This window comes from Equus asinus, chromosome 22 (genome assembly GCF_041296235.1).
Source record: "Equus asinus isolate D_3611 breed Donkey chromosome 22, EquAss-T2T_v2, whole genome shotgun sequence".
Classification (NCBI taxonomy): Eukaryota; Metazoa; Chordata; class Mammalia; order Perissodactyla; family Equidae; genus Equus; species Equus asinus.
In genome coordinates, this window is record NC_091811.1 from 51269220 (window position 1) to 51294207 (window position 24988).

General features: G+C 42.8%; 1 protein-coding gene across 10 annotated transcripts in view; it reads left to right on the forward strand.

Annotated features, from left to right (window-relative positions):
- Positions 1 to 24988, forward strand: part of TUBA1C (tubulin alpha 1c) — a 71683-nt gene that overhangs the window by 45300 nt on the left and 1395 nt on the right. For 4 of the 10 annotated variants that reach the window (XM_070494873.1, XM_070494874.1, XM_070494876.1 and 1 more), the window contains 4 exons: positions 11938 to 12042; positions 12442 to 12558; positions 22753 to 22975; positions 23117 to 23265. In XM_070494873.1, coding sequence (XP_070350974.1) covers positions 22855 to 22975; positions 23117 to 23265 — 270 coding nt within the window. In that variant the 5' untranslated portion in view covers positions 11938 to 12042; positions 12442 to 12558; positions 22753 to 22854. Of the gene's footprint in view, positions 1 to 11937; positions 12043 to 12441; positions 12559 to 19537; positions 19851 to 21029; positions 21457 to 22752; positions 22976 to 23116; positions 23266 to 24988 lie in introns of those variants that run through there. The other 6 variants (XM_070494871.1, XM_070494872.1, XM_070494870.1 and 3 more) reach the window with 3 other exon arrangements.

Below are 24988 nucleotides of genomic sequence, written 5' to 3' on the forward strand. Positions count from 1 at the left end.
AATTTTCAGCCAGGCCCTGAATGGTGATGGCCTTGCCACACTATTTTCATTTCAAATTCCAAGCATTCTGTTTGGCCATGTTCCTTCTTTTCCAAATTGATGTTTTATTTCTGATTTGGGGACCCTGGTTCTCAGAAGAAGAAACATCTAAAAATGTGAGAGTTTATGGTTAAGAAGGAGTTAGATCTGTAATCTGGGTCTTTCAGAAGATATCTACATTATAATGGTTAAAATGTCCAGGGAAAAAGGAATTTAGGGGAGTGATTTCAGTAGTTTCCCTGTTTTTAGAAATTCTCCTATGACTAAAATTTCCCAGAGAGAAAGATTTTAAAAAGTTCCCAAAGAACATCATAATAAGGCATAATAATACCTCGTAGTTGTGTATTATAGATCCAACCTCAAAGGATTTTCATGATCTTACCCTTGCGTCCCCACCAGTTCTGTCTCCATCGAGTGTAAGGGTGATAAAAGAAGCCAAGAGGCAACCCAGACTCACAGTCTGAGCAGGAGCTCGGGCGTCCTGACAAACTCTGTGTTGGAAAAGAACCCTGAAGTGTCCACCCACGTGCTTACTCAGACCCCACCCTCCTCACAATACCACCATAGGCTGTTTAACAGAAGGAAAAAACCCTTAAGACTTGGAGAAACTAACTGCACCTGCCAGTGCACCATGACTAAGTGGCAGAGCAGAGATTCACTCAGGTCTGGCTCACTCAGAGCCTGTTTTAGTGCCTGGGAGGCAGCTGGTCATTTCTGATGAGACGGTTGCCGTAGAGTGGTAGAGGTAGAAGGCAGATTACAGGGGGTTTAGTCACTTATTATTCAGCAAATATTTACTGAGGCGGGCAGGACCCTATGGCAGAGTGAGGAGGTAGGCAAATCCTCTCCTTACAAATGCAACTACAAAGCTGGAAAGAAACGTTGAAAACAATCATTTTTAGCACTCTAGGAATTGACAGAAGGCATATAATAATCTGAGAAGCGTTTATGCTTGAAAACTGCTGAAGTTCAGTGATAACAGTGGGAATCTGTGGCATCCTTGCCTGGGCATGCTCCCATTCCCCAGCCCTCCCCCAAGCCCAGTCAGCATGGAGATTTTGCCATGGTGAGGGTGCTGTGAGGACCAGCAGCTTTGCTGCCAGAAAGAGGGCTCACTTGATTTGCAACAGCAAAGGGCCAAGGTTCTACTAACCTGAGGTTACAGTTGTGGTTGGGGCAAGTGTATTCCTGGCTGAGGTTGTGCACATTTACAGCTGAGAACAGAGGGCCTAAGGTAGCCGCATATTCTTGGCTGACCTTGAGGATTTGTGCAGAGAGGAGCTGTGAAAGGGCTCAATGGAAAGTAAAAGTAAAAGCCCAAATAGAACTGAAAACAGCCTGAACTTTGAATGTGCTCCCCTGCCCACACATGAGTTTTTTATCAGAGGATGGAAGCCTTACTCGCTGGAGGTGTTTGAGCACAGTATCTGTCCCATCTTTGGCTGACCATTAGGCTATTTAGACACAGGAGTGACCCCTAGAAAGCTAGACTTAAAAAATAAAAACAGGAAAAAATAAAGCAAGAGGAGATATCAGCAGCCACACGCTTCAAAGGAGACAGATTTCACAGATTTAACCTGGGCAGGTAATTAGACACACAAACACAAAAGACAGTCTTGAGGGAGAAAATCAGAATTCAGAGTTGCTACAATATACTATTGAAAATACCCAGTTTTCAATAAAATATACAAAGAGGTAGGAAAGCATGACTCATTTTCAGGAAAAGCAGAAGTCAGTAGAAACTCTGAGTGTCCCAAGAATTGGGATTGAGCAGGCAAAGAAATCAAAGCAGCTATTATAGATATGTTCAAAGAACTAAAAGAAATCATGTTTAAAGAATCGAAAGAAAGTAAGACAATAATGAATCCACAAATAAAGACCCTCAATAAAGAAACAAATTATTAAAAATTTTAAAAATATAATTTCTGGAGGTGAAAATAAGCAATAACTAGAAATGAAATGAATAAGCAATAACCAGAAATGAAATGAATAAGCAATAACTAGAAATGAAACTAGGGCCGGCCTGGTGGCGCAGTGGTTAAGTTCACACGTTCTGCTTTGGCAGCCCAGGGTTTGCCAGTTTGGATCCCAGGTGCAGACATGGCACCGTTTGGCAAGCCATGCTGTGGCAGGCATCCCATGTATAAAAAGTGAAGGAAGATGGGCACAGATGTTAGCTCAGGGCCAGTCTTCCTCAAAAAAAAAAAAAAGATGAAAGTAAAATGAGAAATTCACTAGAGGGGCTCTAAAGCAGATTTGAGATGGCAGAAGAAAAGAATCAGTGAACCTGAAGAAAGAGCAACAGAAATATCCACTGAAGAATAGAAAGAATAAAAACTGAAGGAAAATGAACAGAGCCTCAGAAACTTGTGGGACAACATCTAACTTATCAACATATGTGTAATGAGAGAGGAGAGAAAGTCAGAAAAAATATTTGAAGAAACAGTGTCTAAAAACTTGGCAGATTTGATTGAAAACATTTATCTACACATCCAAGAAGCTCAACAAGCCCAAGTAGGATAACTACAAGAGATCCACACTAAACACAACATACAATGTGTTGAAAGCCAACAACAAAAAGAAAATCTTGAAAGAATCAAGAGAAAACCACCCTCATGTCCAATGTAATATCAATATGATTAATGGCTAATTTCTCATCTGAAGCAATGGAGGCGCAAGGCAGTGGAATGATATATTCAAAGTGTGAGAGAAAAAAACTATCAACCAAGGATTTTATATCCCAAAAAACTGTCCTTCAAAAAGAAGGAGAGGGCCGGCCTCAAGGAGACCTGGCATAAAATGTGGTGGTTCTTGCATGCGAGGCATCCACAAGACTGGCTGGTCCGAGTGCAGTGGTGTTTACAATTAATTGATCACAGCCAGTTACAGATTTCTTTGTTCCTTCTTCACTCCCCCAAACTTAACTGAGCCTTTGTCTGATGACGAAACCAATAACAATGGCATTCAATATGCCGAAATAATTCATTCAAGCGCCGAGAGGACGCTTTTATCCCGATGGACTTAAGGAGTCCCTTTATGAGGTCTAAATACTGTGACCTTAGAGAATTAGAATTCCACATGATTTATTTATTCCCAGAAGTCCCCCTTTCACTTTTCCGGGGTGCTTACCCTTTTGGTCTCGTCGAGCCCCGTGACGAGATGTACCTATTCCCGAAAGTCCCCCTTTCACTTTTCCGGGGTGCTTACCCTTTCGGTCTCGTCGGGCCCCGCATCGAGATGTGCTTATTCGCGAAAGTCCCCCTTTCACTTTTTTGGGGTGCTTACCCTTTCGGTCTCGGGCCCCACACTGAGATGTACCTATTCCCGAAAGTCCCCCTTTCACTTTTCCGGGGTGAAGTCCCTTTCGGTTTCGTCAGATCCTGAAAGTCCCCCTTTTGCAATGCCCGGGGTGCTTACCCTTTCAGTCTGGTCGAGCCCCACGTTGGGCGCCAGATGTTGCCGACGAAATGAATACATGAACACCGGTTGCTGTGCAGTAGTCTTCTCCTATATCCCCGAGCTAGCCGGGCTCTTTATTCTTATAGCCCCTAAACAAAGCCGGCCTTTTGCCAAAGCAGTGAGTCAGTGACCTAAACCTGCACAGGCGTCCCACAATAATGACCTTTCCGCTACACATCTGTTCATAACAGGTTCCTTCATAATGTTTCAAACTCCCAAGGTCCCAGGCTTGCTCCTTTTGAGGAGCTGATAAAACATTCTTGTTTGCAAGCAATGTTTTTCCTGGGGCCTTGTGAGTTCACCAGGCAGAACATTCTGTTTGCAGAAAAGTCCAGCCAGTCTTGTGGATGCCTCGCGTGCAAGAACAACCACATTTTATGCCAGGTCTCCTTCAAGGCCCTGTGGCCAAGTGGTTGAGTTCACACCCTCCGCTTCGGTAGCCCAGGGCTTCGCTGGTTCGGATCCTGGGCACGGACTTGGCACCGCTTGTCAGGCCATGTTGAGGCAGCGTCCCACATGCCACAACTAGAAGGACCCACAACTAAAAAAATATACAACTATGTACTGGGGAGATTTGGGGAGAAAAAGCAGGAAAAAAAAAAGATTGGCAACAGTTGTTAGCTCAGGTGCCAATCTTTAAAAATAAATAAAAGAAGGAGAAATTAAGACATACCCAGATAAACAAAAACTAAGGGTGTTTATCACTAGTAGACCTGCCCTGTAAGAAATGCTAGAGGGAGTCCTTCAGCCTAAAGGAAAGGATATCAGATTATCATCCTCAAATCCACAGGAGGAAATGAAGAGCACTGGAAATGGTAAATATGTGGGTTAATATAAAAGCCTCTATAAATACACATTTTCTTGTTTCTTCATATAACTTCTTTAAAAAATATGAAATTGTATAAAGCAATAATTATAACATGATATTGATGGGGTTATAACATATATATGTGATATGTGATATATGATTATTATATAATATAAATATAACTATAATAAATAATATTATCAATATAAGGACATACATTGTACGTAATATATATATTAGAAGCACAAAGGAGGGGGAGGGATAGAGCTATATTGGAGCAAAGTTTCTACGTTTTCCTGAATTAGTGTTAACTTAAAATAGACAATAATAAGTTAAGTTGTATATTGTAATCCCTAGAGTAACCATTAAGGAAAAATACCTAAAAATATATGTTAAAAAAATCTACATATGAATTAAGTGACACACTAAAAATATTTAACACAAAAGGTGACAGTAAAGGAGGAAGAGAGGAACAAAAAAGAAAGGAAACATATAGAAAACAAATACCAAAATGGCAAATGTAAATCAAATCACATCAATAATTACGTTAATTGTGAAAGATCTAAACATCTCAATCAAAAGACAGAAGGCAGAATGTATAAAAAAGCAAGATGCAAATATAAGATGTCTACAAGAGACACCTTAGATTCGATGACATATATAGATTAAAAGTAAAAGAATGAAAAACAATATACCATAGATATAGTAACCATAAAAGAGCTGGAGTGGCTATTTTAATATCAGACAAAATAGACTGAAGGCTGAAAAAAAATGCTGCTGGAGACCAAGAGAAATATTTAATAATGATAAAGGGACCAATTTATCAGGAAGATATAAAATAATTGTAAACATGTACACATATAACAAGAGATCTGCAAAATACATGAGAGAAAAATGGACAGAATTAAAGGGAGAAATAGACAATTCAACAATAATAGAGACTTCAGTATGCCATTCTCAATAATGGATAGAACAACTAGATAGAAAATCAGCCAGGATGCAGAAGACTTGAACAACACTATCAACCAACTTGAGCTAATTGATATCTGACCAATAACTGCAGAGTAGACATCCTTCTCAAGTGCACATGCAACATTCCCCAGAATAGATCAGACGTCAGGATGTATAACAAGTGTTCAAAAATTTAAAATAATTCAAATCATACAATCTGTGTTCTCTGGCCATAGTGGAATTAAATTAGAAACCAACAACAGAAAGAAATCTGGGAAATCTCCAAATATTTGGAAATTAAACATGCTTCTAGATCTCAAAGAAGAATATCACAGTGAAATTTTGAAAATATTTTGAACTGAATGAAAATGAAAACACAGCCTATCAAAATTTGTGGAATGCTGCTAAGAAGTGCTTTGAGGGGAACACCTATGTTGGTAAAGAAGAAAAGTCTCAAATCAATAATCTAAGCTTCTACCTTAAGAAAGTCAAAAATAAAAAGAAGAGCAAACTAAACCCAAGGCAAGTGAAAAAGGGGAAATAAAAATTAGAGCAGAAATCAATTAAATAAAACAGAAAAACAATACAGAAAATCAGGGAGGTAAAGTTGGTTCTTTGAGAAGACCAACAAACTTTTAATTAGATTAACCAAAGTGAGAGGGCGGGGAAGGAGAGAGAAAGAAGACACAAATTACCAATATCTGGAATAAAAAAAGGGGATATCAGTATCTACTCTACAAAAAGTAAAATAAGGGTATATTATGAACAACTTTATGCCAATAAATTAGACAACTTAAATGAAATGGAAAAATCCCTAAAAAGACACAAATTGTCAAGACCAACTCAAAAGAAATAGAAAATCTGAATAGACTTATATCAAATGAAAAAGAATGAATTAGTATTCAAAAATCTTTCCACAGGGAAGAGCCCAGTCCCAGATGGCTTCACTGGTGAAGCCTATTAAATATCTAAAGGAGAAATAATACCAATACTTGACAAATAATTTCAGAAGATAGAAGAGGGAACACTTCCCAATTCGTTTTAGAAGGCCAGTATTATCCTGATACCAAAGCCAAAGACACTAAGAGAAAAGAAAACTATAGATCAATATCCCTTATGAATAGCGACACAAAAATCCTCAGCAAAATACTAGCAGACTGAATCCAGCAACATGTAAAATGGATTACACACTGTTGCCAAGTAGGATTTATCCCAGGAATTCACAATTGGTTTAACATCCTAAAATCAATTAATGTAATACACCATATTAAGAAGATAAAGGACAAAACCCACATGATCATCTCAGTACATGCAGAAAAAGCATTTGACAAAATCCAAACCATTCATGATAAAAACTCTCAACAAATATCCTATGTCCATCAATTGATGAATGTATAAGCAAAATATGCTATCCATATAACAGAATACTATTCAGTGATAAGAAGGAATGAAATACTGATACATGCTATAACAAGGATTAACCTCAAAAACATGCTAAGTGAAAGAAGCCAGATGCAAAAGACTGTCTATTTTGTGATTTTATTTGTATGAAATGTCCAGAAAATGTATAGAGACTGAAAGCAGATCCGTGGTTGCGTAGGGCAGAGAGCAGGCCTGATTGGGCTGTATGTCCCTGATGGGCTGGAAGTTGAAGAAGGAATTGAAGGCACCTCTCTTGGAGACAAGCTACCACATAAGGGAAACCCTTAGAAGGCTTTAAGTAGAGAAGTGATATGATCTGACTTTTTAACAGGATCACTCTGGCTGCTGTGCCAGGAGTAGACAGTAGATAGACAAGAGGAGTAGAAGCAGTAGGGACAGTGGCACTGGTCCAAAGTGGCTACAGTGGAGAGAGTGAAAAGTGGTCATACTTTAGATATATTTTAAAGGAGAGCCAACAGGATTCGCTGATAGATTGATGGAAGTGATAGAAAAAGAAGAGCCAAAGATGACTCCAAGGTTTTGGGCCCAGGCTGCTGGAAGAATAGAGTTGCCACTAACTGAGATGGGAAAGGGGAGGAGCATGTTTGGGCAGGAAGATTAGGAGCTTAGGTTTAAGAATCTATTAAGATATCCAAGCAGAGAAGTCCCACAGGCAGTTGGATACATGGGTCTGGAATTCTAGAAAGCATTAGAAGCTGAAGACATATGTATATATCAGTGTACGGAGTACATAAAGCAAGAGACTGGATGAGATCCGCAAAGGAGTTGGCATAAATAGGAATGAAGGGAGGCCTTGAGCCCTTGACAGTAAATTTAGGAGACAAAGGTGGAAACAACAAAGGAGACTAAGAAAGCAGCCAGGAAGAAAACCAGAAGAGTCCTGGAAGCCTAGTGAAGAAAGTGCTTCAAGTGAAGTATTTCACCATGATGGATGATGTGTCAAATGATGCCAGTAGGTTAAATAAGATGAGACCAGAGAACTGACTATGTATTTGGTGATGTGGAGGTCATGGATGATCTTAACAAAAGCAGTTTTGGAGAAGTAGTGAGGGTTAAAGCCTGATTCCAGTGGGTTCAAGGAATGGGGTGAGACAAACTGGAGGCAGTGATTGTAGATAATTCTTTACTATGAAGAGAAAGAGAGAAATGGGATCGTAGCCACAGGCAGAAGTGAAATCAAGAGAGGTTGTTTTGGAGATGGAAGAACACGTCTTTTATACTAAAAGAAAACATTGAGTAGAGAGGAAAAATTGATGCAAGAGACAGAAAAGAGGTTCACTAGAGTAATCTCCTTAAGCAGGCAAAAGTGGATGGGCTATAACATATGAGTGGAAAGGCTGGCTTTGAATAAGAGCATGGACAGATTTTCTTAAGTAGCTGGAAGACAGGCAAGGGTATATGGATACAGTCACAACTAAGTAGATTGTTAAGAAGGATTATTCCAAACTGGAAAATAGGCAAACAGGATTAGGGGGTATCTTTTTAGTGAGGAGCTGTGCTCTGTCTTGCAGGTCCTCTGGCAATTACCTGATGTTCTAGAGGCAGGTACACCTTTGCTTGACTTTCTGCTTACTGCTGACTAGAGTATTTTACAACTTTGTTTCTTATAGAAAACTTATAGCAATGTAAATAGTTCTTGTCTGAGAGAAATACAAATAATTTCTGGCCTATGGGAAAAATAGCAGGTTATGATTTGTTTTGCCTCGTAGGGCATTAACCGGTTTTGTAGCTAACCTAACCTAGCAATCTTATTCTAATATCTAAGTGCCTTTCCTGATGAAACACATAAATTCCTGCTCCTCAAATGTTCTTTGCACCAGCTTTATCATTTGATTCCCTTAGTTAATAAATCTTGGACACGCTTATGCTATATTTACACGAGTCATGATTTTAACTTTTTGAAAATTGTATCTTAACAAGGAAAGTGTATAGTAGGGGCTTGTGGACAGTCTCTTTTGATTGCTTCTATTTTCTCAGTGAATAAGGATGCAAAGTTATGAACTGAGAGTGAGAATGTGGAGGAAATTTTGGGAGTTTGAGGGTAGTGAAGAAGATATAAAAAGACTTTGAGGAGAGTGGGAAAGTGAAGAGATTAAGGGAAATAAAGTATGACTGCTGAGCAATGTAAGGCCCACTGGAGGTTCATAGCTATAAATTTTAATGGACCTGTCAGCATGCCCCAGCCTTGCCTGCAGGCATGGGGTAGGCAGGGTTAGATTTAATCAGCTTTGAGGTTTTGCTAAGTGAACATGACAAAGAAAATGGAGCAAGAGAGTTGCAGGTGTAAGTTAGAGTGCAATTATAGTGATGGATTCTGGAAGGAGAGACGTGAGGGCATAAGGGGGTAAAAGACAATAAAAAGATGGTAGGATCAATGGCTTGTCAGTCTGGTCAAGTAGAAGGGATGTTGGGATTGGTTTTCTAGGGCTGGAAAGGTGGAGGTGATAGTTGGATAGTGGGGTGCTTAACACTGAAATCATGATGGGGGTGGTGTGGTGGGGATCCTTGTTAGAGCTAAGAAGTGAATGGGAGGACGGAAAGAACAGCGTCAAATGTGAATAAAAGGGAAGAGATGTAGGGTAGTAACTCAAGCAGGAAATGACACTAGAGTTGTTTAGTCCTAATTTGTTTGGACAAAGACTGAAGGGTCAAGAAAAAGGGTTAATTTATAAAGCAAGATCCCAGAGGCCATGAACAGGAATGAAAACTAGGGCACAAGTGGATAGGATTAGTATCAATAAAATTGGAGGAGACCCTGATGAGATGAGGGAGGGAAAATATCAGGAGCAAGAGATGGACACTGCTGAAGATGGAATCAAAGCTGTAAGAGCTCGTGTTAGAGCTCTTAGTCCCATCACTAAATTAGGAATCCAGGTTATCTGCTAGGAGTGAACAGGCAGGTGTAGATTAGGATCTTGGAGGATATAGAAGACAGTGGCAGCAGCTGTTATGCCTCGAGAAATGAGGAATAAAAGAGATGGGTAAAAGAATCATACAGCAGTGTGGGTGGAGAAGAATGTGAGAAGTTGCAGTCTTTGAGGAATGGCAAGCAATAGGATATATTGGAGAATATGAGGAAGCCATTTGGTATAAACCTAATTCGGCCTGACCTTGTCTTTCCAAAAGGGCCTGACGGAGGCCATTGAGCATGCATTGTATACCTGCTTTAGATATTCCCTACGGCAAGAACAAAGGCTCTTGAGATAAAGGTGCAACTTCCCTCCCCCTCCCAACGTTGGCATCTCCTTAAGGATTAAGCATCTTTCCTTAGGCTAGAAACTGATTGCTAGGCTCAACTGTGACAACAGATTTGCCTCCTGCTATGCCCTCTGAGATAGCAGACCCACTGCCTGCTGTGTCCATCAAGCGCCGTGCTGACGGGGCAATCTTGTGACTATTGTGAGAGGGACATTTCAATCATATGTGAAACGTCCTGCTTGGGGGTATATAACCACTCTGTACACCTCACTTCTTTGGTGCCCTTTCTTCCTTTGGGAAGAAAGGCCCCAGGCCATGGTCCTCAGATTTCAGCTCAGAATAAACTCACCCAAATTTTCATTTATAGATTGGTTATGGATTTTTTTTGTTGACAGTTCGGTGAGAAATTATAACTTCCTGTGTCTCTCTGTAAATGGGGAAAACACATGAGATACTTATATGGGTTAATTTATATAATTTACATAGGTTACAAGATTGACCACATAGAAATTTCTTTTCTTTTCTTTTCTTCAAAGAAATTTCTCTTGCCTTTTCTTTCACTCACACTACTCCAGCCATTCTCTGCCTGGAAGGTTCTTCCCCGAGACATGCACATGGCTCAGTTCTTCCTTCAAATCAGAGAGGCTTTTTTTGCCACATTAGGTAAAGCGGCGCTGCTCATTACTTTCCAGCTTTCTCACTCAGCTTTATTTTTCTTCCTACATCGTGTCTGTTGCCTAAATGCAAAATGAACTCCTTGACGGGCCTCATTTCATCCTCAGTTCCTAGTACAGTGCCTGATAGACACTAGGGACCAAATAAATATTGATTGAATAAAATAATAATGTAGTTTTGCATTTCTAGAAAATCTTTACATTTCCAAGGCACTATGTAAAATGACTGAATAATATAAGAAAGCTTAGAGGCTATATTTTGTTTTACAAATGATGTACGTAAGATCCACTCAGTCAGTTGTGCTACAACTAGATTCCAGATCTCCCAAATCCCAATCCAGTGATCTATTTCCAAGATTGTTTAGAGCAGGTGTTATCCTCACTCTGCAGATGGGGAAGCTCAGACACTACACCTGGGGCCTTTGCCAAAGGTTGTGTTATTTAATCACACTGGAAACCAGAATTCCCAGTTCCTAGTAGTTACAGTGGCTCTGCGTTTACACTTTTGTCACTGAGGAGTGACGAGTCCTCACTTCAATATTTTATTATTCTAATCTTTGCTTTCCCTACCTCCCAGTGTCTTTCCCTTTGCATTTTGTTCTGTCCTTGTCTCTAGAGGTCAAATGATTCTGTTGCTAAGTAATGACAAATAAAAATGGCAAGTAATAGGATATATTGGAATAAATGAAGAAGCCATTTGGTGTAAACCTAATTCAGCCTGACCTTGTCTTTCCAAAAGGGCCTGACTGAGGCCGTTGAGCATGCATTGTATACCTGCTTTAGAGATTCCCTGTGGCAAGAACAAAGGCCCTTGAGATAAAGGTACAACTTCCCTCCCCCTCCCAATGTTGGCGTCTCCTTAAGGATTAAGTATCTTTCCTTAGGCTAGAAGCTGATTGCTGTGCTCTCACCTGTGACTGCCCAGCTTGAGACAATAGACTTGCCTCCTGCTATGCCCACCAAGATAGCAGACCCACTACCTGCTGTGTCCATCAAGTGCTGTGCCGATAGGGCAATCTTGTGACTATTGTGGGAGGGACATTTCAATCATGTGAAACACCCTCTTTGAGGGTATATAACCACCCTATGTACCCCCACTTCTTTGGAGTGCTCTGTTCTTTTGTGGAAAGACTCTCCCGGTTATAATCCTAAAATTTAAGCTCAGAATAAACTCACCCAAATTTTCATTTACAGATTGGTTATGGATTCTTTTCGTCGACAGTAAGTAACCACTCCTTTCCCTCATACCTGGACTTCGGTTTCCATAACAATGTGCTTGAGGTTAGGCTGTGTGTTCACCCAGGTTGTATAACAAAATAGCATAAACTGGATGGCTTGTAAACAATAGAAATTTATTTCTCACAGTTCTAGAGGCTGGAAGTCCGAGTTCAGGGTGCTAGCATGGTCCAGTTCTGGTGAGGACACTCTTCCAGGTTGCGGAGCACCATTTTGTCATCGTATCCCCACAAGGTAAGAGAGCTCTCTGGGATCCCCTTTATAAGGGCACTAATCCCATTCACGAGGGTTCCACCTCATGACCTAATTACTTCCCCAAAGTCCCACCTCCTAACACCGTCACAGTGGAGGTTAGGATTTCAACATATGAATTTGGGGGAATACAAACATTTAGTCCATTGCAGGCTGTCTGGGCCCTGACCAGAGGCCATGAAACCCCCCAGTGCAATTGAGCAAACCGGCATCAAGGAAACAGGTTTCGCAGTTTGTTAGGTGACCTACATTCCAGATTAATTCTTTTTACTCTGAAACAACTTTGGTTTACTATCAGTCATTTCAGGCAGAGTAAAAGGGAAGAGCAGCCTGAATGTAAGATTTGTTTCTTTGTTTTCTTCTCTTTTTCTTTTCCCACAGTATGTGAGGCAGGCTCTGTCCCTTGGGTTCAGTACAAATAAATGGAGCTGCTGAGGGAACAAGGAAAGCAAGTTGATTTTTGTAGTTACCGGCTGTTCCACATAACCCGTTTACAAGGTCAGTAGGGACCACAACTTACCAAAACAAAGAAGTATATAATTTAAAATGAGGAAGTGTTGATCTATGAGAAACAAGCAAAGACCTTTTGGGGTTTTTAAAGGGCTTATATTCCTGACTCTGTTGGAACAAAATATGCCGGAGGGTAAGGAAAAAAGTACATAGACTGGAGGATCAAAATAGCAAAGTGCTATAAAAAGAGGCCTGTACGTACAGGCCCACATCTGTTAGACCTCTGTACCAGCCTCCTTCCTTAAAACTGTCTTATAACTGAAGGGTTTGGGGATCATTCCAGGTTTGGATGATATGGGGAAATAAACATGTAATTAAAGTTGTGGATATAAAAGTGGTTCCACATTAATGTTTTTGGAGAGAAGACAGTGGTTCTGAAATTATAGCCTTAAAGCTGACCTCCAGAGGATTCCAGAGAGGAAGGCTGGATGCGCCAGTGTGACTTTAGAGAAGTTACTTAACTCCGTGAGCCTTAATTTCCTCTTCTGTAAAATGGAGGTAACAATGGTTTCTACCTCACAGGGTTATTGTGAAGCATAAATAAGTTATAGCATGTAAACTCCTCAGTCCTGGGTTGAAACCCCAGAGTGGTGACGCTGGTACTTGTGGTGGAGATGCTGGGGTGGAGGGGGTAGGGCAATAAAGGAGTTGGGGGCTTTTATAACCCGAGAGACTAAAGGGCTGGAAAAGAATGAGTTGATGGGATTGCAAGGACTAGGAGCTACCCCTGTCATAGCCCTGAAAGCCCAAATTGGGAGGAGAAGCCAGGCTGGCTTTTACACTTTGATTGGCTGTGAGGAGAAGGTTCACCCAGAAGCCAAGGAATGAACCAAGCTCTGAGACAAAAAACAAAAGTCCTTTTTATGCCAGAACTAAAAAAGAACTAAGAGAAATGGCCTGACTTGGACTAGTGTGGAAGTAGGGCAGTAGTGTGCTGGTAAATGTTTAACAACCAGCTAGCAGTGGAGGTGAGAGTCTAATTTGCAGTATCCACCAATTTCCATGGTGTAAATATATCCACCATTGCTGATTTCAAGCTACCAACATGATGTTCAACTGGCTCATAAAATTCCCGAACATCTAACAGTTGGCTCTAGCACACAGCTGAACAGGGCGTCAGGCACAAAAGAATTGTAAGGGTTTCAGATTACGGAGAAGCCCACTGACTTGAAGTGGGAAGAAACAGGCACTGGAAGAGGCTGTAAGCTTTCAGCCAAATTAAACTAACCACTTGAGTTAACACGAGACTGTTTCACCTCTAAGTTTCCTGTGTATAATTTATGCACTGATATTCCCTTGTATGGAGGTGCTGTTGTGCTAATTAGGTAGGAAAAAACAAATACGTATACTGAAAATGGCTGGCTCTGTGGCCCGGAAGGAGGGGAAGGGGCAGGTAGAAAGATGCCCAGAAAAGTGAAAGGAGAAAGATTCACAGACTCGAAGTAAATCCCCCACTGTTTCAGCTGCTGGCAAGAAGTCAGTCACAAGGAAAGAAGACCTCAGGGGCCTTCCACTTTGGGCTGCCTGGGTGCTTTTTAGGTACACGAATAAATAAAATTATTAAATAAACATTGCCATAAATAGAAAAGATTTCCAGACTCCAGGATGTGGTCCACTTACCAGAATAATCATGTAGATGACTGAAGAAGGTGAGTAGTTCCTTTTAATTTTCTGCAAGAGAATTTTACTTGTCTAACCTAAAAGGATGGGGGAGGGGGATCTAGAGAATGGTTATTAATTACAGGAAAGATGAGAAAGAGCTTGGGGTAAGAAGGCTTGGCTGTAGCATATAAAGTGGAAATACAGGGGAAACACAACCTACTCAGTTGTTTCAGTTAGTCACTGTGAGGAAACAACCCCAAAGTACTGTATTTTTAGGGAACAGAAAAGCAGATTAGAACAAGCCAAATGACAACTCAGTGGAAATAAAATGTGAGATTTCAGAGAGGAAAGCCAATTCTCTCTGGTAGTCTCCCAGAATGGAACCAGCATTTCATGTAAAGAGTCCTGATGGAAGGGAAGAAGTCCAAAACACCACTCCAGACATGGGGGGAGGACTTTGAAAGAATGCCTAAGAAAGCTTTGAAGGTTGCAAATATTTTCAGGATAAAAAGAGCAATAAGTGAAAGTTAAAGGATCTAAGGATTATTTTTCCCATAAAAGAAAATTACATACTATCTAGAAAATAATGTCCTGGTCTTCTGTCTTTACAAGGAGTAAAAAGAAGAAAAAACAACTTTTTCAAAATACATAGATTTAAAAAATGCTTAGCATAAAGAAGGTGGTTGAATTTAACTGCAAGGAGTCCTAGCTTTCGTTTGGAGGTCCTGAAAGTAGGACAAATTGTCGTTTTTTCTTGTTTTAGTAGTAGCCTTGCCTTAAGACAACAAATGCAATAAGTGACTTCCTTTCCTTATGAACTAGAGCCAGTAACAGGCTAACATAGGGCCTAGAAGTAAAATAAAAAGGCAACTGTTACTTTAGATATTTGTTCTGGGTTCTACCTCCTGTGGTTTAAGGTAAATTATTTCAAGTTTCAGGACCTTATTTCCCACAGTTCCATAATAAATATCTTTGTTAAAAACTTGCTTTGGAAAACTCTTCCAAGGTGCTATTGGAGTAGAAAATATTTTGTTATAAATTGTTTATGAGCACAGAATATTTGTATTCCCTTATAATTTGTAACATGTAATTTGTAACTGAACACAAATAAATTCTTCAGTATTACTGGTATCCTAGCATAGAAAACAGGCATTAGACTGAAAAAACATAAGGCTTGGTTTTATCTGAATTCTTTTCTCTTTACTAATGTTTTGTGGACATGCTACACGACAACAGTTTAAGATCCAAGCTCCCCCAAGCCAGAGTAAGTATGCAACACTTCTTTCCATAAAGCATTGTAAGACTCCAGCAAAAGCCCCATCTGTAAGTATTTATTGAATGTTCTGGTGATTCTTAGGAGACTCTGACTGAATGAAGCATGTTTTCAACTCTGCTCATTTTTGTACTGGTCACGTGTACAGCAGATGCCTCAAGACACAGCATCACAGAATGTTAGGGCTGGAAGAGGCCTTAGAGATGATCCTGCTCAGTCCCCTCATATCACACATGCAAAATCTGGGGCCAAAGGAGAAGAAATGCCTGTCCAAAGTTATATCGCCAAAATTGGCAGAGCACTGGCTCTCTATTAATAACTCAACATGTTTGTGGTGAATTCTGGAAAATTTCAACTAGAAAGTAAAATCAGTTTCTGCTTTTTCTCACGCAGTAATTTTTAGACCCATGAAGACCTATTTACATAAAAGTTAGGAAAGAGATTCCCCCCCAAAAAAAACCCCAGCAGGGGGGCAGCAAACTTAAATATGGATCCCAGGGGCTGGCCTGGTGGTGTAGCGGTTAACTTCACGTGCTCCACTTTGGTGGCCTGGGGTTCGCAGGTTCAGACACCCGACAAGGATCTAGCACTGGTCGTCAAGCCACACTGTGGTGGCATCCCACATAAAACAGAGGAAGATTGGCACAGATATTAGCTCAGGGCCAATCTTCCTCTCACACATACACACACAAAATATATGGATCCCAATGCTTAAAATAATTTTAAAATGCAAGACGATGTATCTTTATCTCTAATTTTGTCCACCACCATTACCACCTCCAACAGTAATAAACACTGATTTTATTTAGTGCTTTGCTATGTGTATTTGCTATGTATTATTTATCTCATTTAATCCTCACAACAATATATCCACCTGAGAGTTATATATTATCCTCATTTCATAAGGGGGGAGATTTAGAGAGATTACAAAATTTGCTCAAGGACCCACAACTAGAAAACAAAAAAAGCCAGAATCCAAACCAAGGTAATCAGGACTGCAAGTCCTTAAATATATTGTGGTTCTTTGGGGGCTATCTGCTTGAATGAGGTGGTGGGAGTGAGAGGAAGAAAAAATAAAGGTATTTTGTTAATGAATCATATGAAAACAGAATCTAGAAATAAAATGCCTCTTACTCTTAAATTGCCCCTCTGAACTATTCTCATCAAGGTTACTAGTGACCTCCATATGGCTACATCCAGTGGTCATTTTTGGGTTCTCATCTTCCTTGGCCTATCAGCAGCATTTGACACTGCTGATCACTCCTTCCTGGGTTTCCAGGACCTCACACCCTTGGGTTTCCTCCTAAATCATTGGCTGTTCCTTCTCCATGTCCTTCACAGGTTCTGCCTCTTTTCCCAGAGCTCAGTCCTTAGTCCTCTTCTCTTCTGTTTCTACACTCACTCCCTCAGTGATCTCACCCAGTGTCATGACTTTAGAATGGCATTTATTTTTTTATTTTTTCCTTCTTCTTCTCCCCAAAGCCCCCCAGTACGTAGTTGTATATTCTAGTTGTGAGTGCCTCTGGTTGTCCTGTGTGGGATGCTGCCTCAGCATGGCCTGATGAGTGGTGCCATGTCCACACTTGGGATCCAAACCGGCAAAACCCCAGGCCACCAAAGTGGAGCATGCCAACTTAACCGCTCTGCCACGGGGCTGGCCCCTAGAATGGCATTTAGATGTGTATCTCTACCTAGATGTCTCTCCTTTGAGATCCAGACTCTCACATCTAGCTGTGTCCTGGACATCTCCATCTCCATATGGACATCAGCATCTCAGCTTAACATGACCAAAAACAAACCCCTGATATCATCCCCCTCCATGCATGCCCCACTCACGGCCTTTTGCGTCTGTTGATGGCAAATTCCTCTCTCACTCTTTCAGGCTAAAAATTCTGGAGTAATCCTTGGCTCCTCTTTCCTTCACATGTGAGCCTTTAGGAAATCATTTTGGCCCTGTCTTCAGAATGTAGCCAACTCTAACCACTTTTCAACACTTCTGCTACCACTCTGGTCTGAGTCTCCTTCATCTCTCAAAAGGATTACTGCAGTGAGTTATCATTTTAAAATGTCTTCCTGCTTCTACCTGTGCCCTCCTATAATCTATTCTCAACACAACAACCAGAGTGATCTTTAAAAATGGCAATCAGGTCACATCACTTCCATGTTTTGAACCCTACATCGCCTCCCCATGTCAGAGTAAGAGCCACAGGTCTTGCAGTGGCTTACAAGAAGCTACAAGATCTGGCTCCCATTTCCTGTCCAACCTCACCGCCTACCAAGCTGGCCTCCCTGCCCTTCCTTCCAGGAACGCTAAAGGCTCGTTCTTGCCTAGGGGTCTTTGCTGCTCTAGCTGCTCCTCTTTTTTTTTTTTGTAATTTTTTTTTTTAAGATTTTATTTTTCCTTTTTCTCCCCAAAGCCCCCCGCACATAGTTGTATATTTTTAGTTGTGGGTCCTTCTAGTTGTGGCATGTGGGATGCCGCCTGAGCATGGCTTGATGAGTGGTTCCATGTCTGTGCCCAGGATCTGAACCGGCAAAACTCTGGGCAGCCAAAGTGGAGCACGCGAACTTAACCACTTGGCCACGGACCGGCCCCCCTGCTCCCTCTTTTGGGACCACTTTTCTCCCAAGTAGCCTCTTGGCTAACTCCTCACAACCTTCAAGTCTCTCTTCAACTCTCACTCATCATTAAGGCTAAGTCTGACCCCCTTGTTTATATTGCAACTCCCCCATACTTTCCCCTCCCAGCACTCTCATTCCACTTTACTTTGCTCTGTTTTTCTATAGCACTCTTCACCTTCTAACAAATTATATAATTTACTTATTTACTGTGTTCATTGTTTGTCTTTCTTCCCTTTCCCCCTCTAGAACATATGCTCCATGAGGCAGAGATCTTCAGTTTTGTTCACATACATATTCTCAAGCACCTAGAAACTGTGCTAAATACATCTGTGGAATAAATTACAAAGCTGGAAAGCTCTACTAATTAAGACTAAAATATTTAGCAGCAGACTAAGATGCTAGTTATTCCAAATTTCAGAATATCCTGCCACACAATAGGAGCTCCATAAGCATTTCATGAAGGAACTAGGACTTGCAATCAGAGAAGGAACCTCTGCACATATTTCCATAGCATCCCTTTTGTGTGCGTGAGTTGGAGAGTATCTTGAATTCTGCCTATTCTATATCCAAAACCCATTTTTGCTTTCATCCCGCCTTTTCTTTCTTCAGGAAAAAGCCCTGTAACTTCTATTCTGTATAGCGGTCACTTTTGTTCTCCGAATATTGCTATAAACTTTATCACCCAGAGATGGTTAAGGAATTTAAGAACTAAGATAGCATGATGAAGTTGCGGAGAAAGAACAACTGAAATAAAGGATGTTTCTGAGAAATAAACCGTTGCAGGGCTGGTGGGAGCAGTGTATCTAGCATGAGGCGGTATAAGGCGGTGAGAGCCTAGGGGCAGCTCCACCGCTCCAGCTGTGTGACCTCCCACTAGTTTAATTCCTCTGAGCCCTGGTTTCCTCATCTGTAAAATAAGGATAACTCACAGGGTTTGTCGCACGGATAAAATGTGATTAGTGTGAAAAACCAACTACTCTGCACGGTAAGCAATCAAAACATGGAAGAGTTATTATAAGGAACTGAAAAAAACTGCTTTTGCACCAACTGGAAGGAGACTGTTGTTAGGAACCAAAAGGTTCATTTACAAGGAGGTAGGAAAACAAGTAAAGAAAAGCAACCGAAAAAAGGTAAGAAGAAGGGCTTCAGGCCGGTGGGTGGTAATTAAGACCTGGAATGGGGCACCAGGCCCTCTGTCTCAGCGGCGGAGGCGAGGGGAGGCGAGGCGAGGCGGCAGCGGCCGGGCGGCTAGCAGGCCGGACATGTAGGGAGCTGTGGGCGGGGACCCTCGAGGGGCCGGGACCCCGGGGCTCCGGCCGCAGCCCCGTGTACCTGGCGCCTGTCCCCGCCCAGGCTTTGCCCATCTGACGCCCCTCCGCACCCACCGAGGACGGTGCGGACGCTCCGCCTTCCTCCTCGCTCGAGTCGCCGTCTCCTCCCTCTTCCCCACCCCAGGACGTCTCCTCCCCTGCTTAGTTCTGCTCTTTCCGAAGAGTTTGGTTTGAACTTTTGAACCCACCAATCAGCGCCGCGCGCCCCTGCTCTCCCGCGGGCCGGGTGCGGCCGGGCGACTGGCCCCAGGCCGCGCAGCTCGGAGGCGGGGCGGCGGGGACCGGTGCCCGCCCTCCGGACACGTGGCCGGGAAGGGGTATATAAGGTCCCTCGGGGCCGCTCGGCCCCGCTACTTCTCCCCCGGACTCCTTGGTAGTCTGTTAGTGGGAGAGCCTTCTCGCCGCCCCCTCGCTTCCTGCAGCCCCTCGGAGCCCTAGGAGTCTCAGTCATGGTGAGTGCGGTCCCCCGGCGGTGGCGTGGCGGCGGAGCACGCAGTCCGAAGGGGCGGCAGGACCCGGGTTGCACGTGGCGCCGCGTCCTGGACGCCTCCCGGCAGACTGGCTTCTGGTGGGCGGGCTGGGAAAGCCGATTTCACCGCGCACACCCCTCTTGGGGCTCGAAGACGCGGCCTGGGTACTGCTCTCGGTGGGACGTGGAAAGCCCTCTTACTCTTAATGAGGGGTCTTAGTGAGGGAGCATCGCCCCAGGGCCCGCCACCGCCCAAAGCAGGCCAGGGAGCCTTCATATTGGTCCCCAAGGACTTGTGGAAACTAAAAATCCCTCCCCTCCATTTCCCCTAATGGCCTCGCCTTCCCACTGCCTTACACCCTAGACCCCTGGAGCACCTCGTGCCCTCCCGCGCGGAAGGTGCAGGCACTTCCTGGCGCCCCCTCTCCAGCGCCCTGTGACTCGCTGCTGAGTCACCTGTGGTCGGCTCTGGGGAGAGCTTTCAATTGCACGAATACACCTGGAAAATGCAGGCAGGCTCCTCCTCGGAAGGGAATTATCAACTGCCACGTTGTCTAATCCTGCATTTCTAGAGTTAATTTAGTGAGGTGTTTATAGTTAAAGCTTTCTACTTGTTTTTGTTTTGTTTTTTTGGTGAGGAAGATTGGCCCTGAGCTAACATCTGTGCCAATTGCCCCCACAGCGTGGTTTGATGAGTGGTGTGCAGATTCACCCTGGGATCCAAATCGGCGAACCCAGCCGCCTAAGCAGAGCACGAACGTAACCACTGTGCCTTGGGCCTGTCCCTTGAGTCAAGTTTTTAAAAACAAATCTCTAAATGGATATTTTCTTATAAAACCACAGAGTAAATTAGTACTGACAATGTATTCTTAGTATCTTAAAAAAAGGAATACAGTGAATAGTCGACCAGTTACCCTTTTCAGAGACCACCAACGTTATCAAGTGTGTCTGACTGTAACAACTTGCTTGACAGCTTTTCACCAAGCAAGCCCAAAAAGATACTGTTAAAAAAGTATCAGTTATACTAGAAACACTTACACTGACCCCAGCGACCTGTTCTTGGGTTCAAATAATTTGGATAAAGACCATTTGGACGATCCATTTTCTGAAGCAGTTTCCGGATGTGCATGACCTAAGCAAAAGAAAATTTAAGAATGCAATTAACGAAAAATAAAATGTCATCAAGGCTTTAAAAAAAAAAAGATACTGTTAAAAGTGTGATTCAGAAAGCAGTGGACTGTTTAAAGGGCAGGAGAGCAGCAGACCTATTTAGGCAAATGCTGGTTAGATTAATAGGTTTTAACACAAGACAGCGGCAGCTCATCCAGTTAAAGCTAAGTTAGGTGACTCCATCACCTGTGTCTTACTTCATCTACCAAGAGGCCACAGTCTATAGGAGAAAGCAGTTTAGACTTCTGCACAATGAAGAGGTTTGGGGCTCAAAAGGCTTCAGTGGAAGAAGCGTTTCCTGAGAATGAGAGGATCTTCTGTCGGATACTTTGTCTTCTTGGGCGTGGGGTTCTTGGTGGCCAGATCACTGGTTCTCTCCAGTTTTCTCAGGCCTTGGAATTTCCAAAGTCCAGTTAAAGGTAAACATGATGCAATGGTAATAGTCATGGGTTCATTAGGACAAGCAGCTCCCCTGTCTCCCACAGCCCTTGAGCCGGGCGGGTAGACGCAAGTACTGCTGAGTTTGCTGATGCGAGCAGGAGACCATGATTGTCTCATGGAGCGGAGGTGGGGAGGAGGGGACTATAAGTCAAAGGTGTGAGCAACTGGGGTTATTATCTCAGGTTATGAAAGGAGGCCCTTTGAGATCTCAGCTGTGTTGAATTTTCTTTAACTAATTTTCTATTAGCTTTATAAACCTTGAAACCCTCTTACTCGGGGAAGATGTAGTGGGAGATGTTTGGAGTTGATATTTTGAAAGTCCTCTGCCGGTCTCCAAAGTAGCTAATCTGGCTCGTGATGAAATACAGTAAACACTCTTGTTTTCCTCTTGAGTCTGAGGGTATAGAGTCTAGGCCTGTTGCCTTATTTTACTAAGCAGGAATGCGTTTGATAACTTATAAATAACCTTGTTCAGCAAGTAAAGGAAAACAAACATTTTCTCGTTATCATTCAGTTCTTGAAACCAGACTTTCCACAGTGCCTGAGATATATGTACATTTTCCTAGGAAAGTGCTAATTTCTTGAACTCTTAGTCCTAGCTTTTCTTTCCGTGTGTTGCTACCAGCACCTCCCCCCCAGATGTGTTGATAGTGAAGGGAAAATGTTCTTCCTTAAGATTAAATTCTGCTAAGGGGTTAAAAAGCTGCCTCTGACCACAGTTTTTAATATACAGCTAACTGCTGCTTATCTGGTATTTTCTCCGTGAGTCACATGGCTTTCGTCTGCTGGTTTAAGCTGGTTTTAAAGGAAGAGGGAAAAGCTCTTGTCTTTGAAAGAATAGGATTAAAGAGGGGCCAGAATGAACTCAGAAGTTACACAATCTCACAGAATGAATCAGAGCTGGAAGGGGGAGTTTCGCATGCCTTGGGGGAATCAACAGGCATATTTCCCAGGCGCTGGAGAAAATGTATGGCTATAGAACAGCTTATGTCATTCTAAAATGGTAGGAACCTGACCTTGAATATCTAATGTGGCTACAAAGCCAGGATCTGGTTTCTGGTCTTACCTAACATATCTTTGGTTTTTCAAAGCGTTTTCTCTGAATTAGTCTTCAACAAAGAAGGTTGCTTGTGAAATAGTCCCTGGGTAGGAGTGGCCTCCAGAGGCATGATCATCTATCCCAGAGGTTAATTAGTCATTTAGGTGTGAATCATTCCTAAATGTTCTATCTGATGGGTCATATTCTGACATTTTCCTTTCTTCCACATCCACAGCGTGAGTGCATCTCCATCCACGTTGGCCAGGCTGGTGTCCAGATCGGCAATGCCTGCTGGGAGCTCTACTGCCTGGAACACGGCATCCAGCCCGATGGCCAGATGCCAAGTGACAAGACCATTGGGGGAGGAGATGACTCCTTCAACACCTTCTTCAGTGAGACCGGCGCTGGCAAGCACGTGCCCAGGGCAGTGTTTGTAGACCTGGAACCCACAGTCATTGGTGAGTTGACCACACTAACTCAAGTGAGATCCCAGGGGTCTGGGACAGGAGGTCTGCCCTGGGGCTCCCTTGATGCCCTGGGGTTGGGCAGGCTTGTGCAGGTGGTTAGTGATGGGTGGCTGCTTTGTCTTCCTCTTCCAGATGAAGTTCGCACTGGCACCTACCGCCAGCTCTTCCACCCTGAGCAGCTCATCACAGGCAAGGAAGATGCTGCCAATAACTATGCCCGTGGGCACTACACCATTGGCAAGGAGATCATCGACCTCGTCTTGGACCGAATTCGGAAGCTGGTAAACACAGTACTTTATTTAAAGTAGGGGTGAGAGTTTTGTCTTCCACTTTTACAAGAGACCCAACTATAAGAATCATTCTCTGCACAGTAAAATGAACCTTAGACTGCTCACTAAGTAACTGGACTTCTAAACCAGATGGTCCTGGGTTATAGGACAACTATGTAGGGCAGGGGTGGTAAGTATTCTGTTGCCTATTGCTGTGTCTTACAAGGCAGGTTTGGGCAATTGCTAATTCAGTCAGGGCAGTTTACCTGGAGTCAAGGTGAGAACCACGGAGCTTTAACAATGTTACTGACGTATAAGACCATTAAACATCCATGCTCATATTAATCAGACAGCTTCCCTGCTTCAAGCTGAGACATCCTTTTTAGGTCATCTTAGTCACACTGCGTGAGTAGGTGGCTGACTCTGACATGTAACTGATTAAGCTCATAAAAAAATCTGGACTGGTGCCTTATGTTAATACAGAAAGTTCAAAGCACAAGAAGCCAGTATAACACTGACTAGAAACAGCCGACTCTGGAAACTCCCAAGAATGTTGAAAGTGGAGTCAAGGGAGCTCAGAAACAAGTGTCAGTCCTTGAAACTAGGAAGGCGTGCATTTACTTTCCCAGCAGAGCCCGGGGCAGTGGGAGCTGGCCCTGTGGCAGAAAAATCTTGGGCAACTATACTCACTCACATCAATAAAGTTGATAAGTGTTCTGTTTGCATCATTCTAATTAAGAGTCTGGCAATCAGATGACTCTTGGCTCCTTAGGCATGTGGGCAGTTTGTAAGTAATTAACCAAAAGTCAAGAATGAAGCTTTGGGTGGAGTACCTTGTTGGGGAAATCACATTATACTAAACCCAGCCACAACTGTCTATTCTAAAAAGAATGGCTTTGCATCATTCATGGCTTCGTACTTTTCCAGATATTTATCATAGTCTTCCCAGCAAAATTGGATTGATGGTTCCTGTGTTTGCAAGTCAAGCTTCAGCTACACACTCTGGCTTGGAAATCAGGACCTGCCTTTAGGGACAAATAAACCTAGTAACAGCCATTGGGGGTTCTGGAGTGAAGTTCATTAACTACGAGAACCATTGTATTTGTTCTTGGTGGTGATCCTGCATCCACATGAGGCTTAGCGGGCTTGATTGCCCCGTACATTCTTCTCAGAGTATGGACTCACAGGAGAAGTGAACTGAGGGTTGGTAGAGAAGGTCCACAAATCTCTGAGCACCTTTGAAAAGTGAGGGTTGCCATCAGAATACTTCATTTGAAGGTTAAAATCGTCCTTTTGTAGAGTAGCAGTTTGTTAACCAGAATAGCTCAGTCGGAAAGCCCAGTGACAGAAGGCCTCATGGAACGGTGACAGTAAATCGCCTTTCCCAAGATGAATAGGCTTTCTGGTAAGTAGTGCTTACTGTGGCAAACACTGGCCAAGTACTCGTTTAATTCTCAGCAACCTGAGGTAGGTTACTCTTCTCATTCGATAAATGAAAATTGAGATTGAGAAATGACTTTGGTCAACGTCACTCAGCAAGGAACTGGGAGAGCCAGATCCAGCCCAGCCCGTCTCCAGCAGCAGGGCCTTGGAATTAAGCTATTCTGTCGTATTCCAGCCTGGAAAGCAGCCGCCAAATCTTCCTACGACATCGTTGTACGGGGCTTGTGGTCCCAGTCTGGCCCTTGGTGGCTCTCCAACTGATAAGAAGTTGCCCTTGCTCTGCGATCACAGT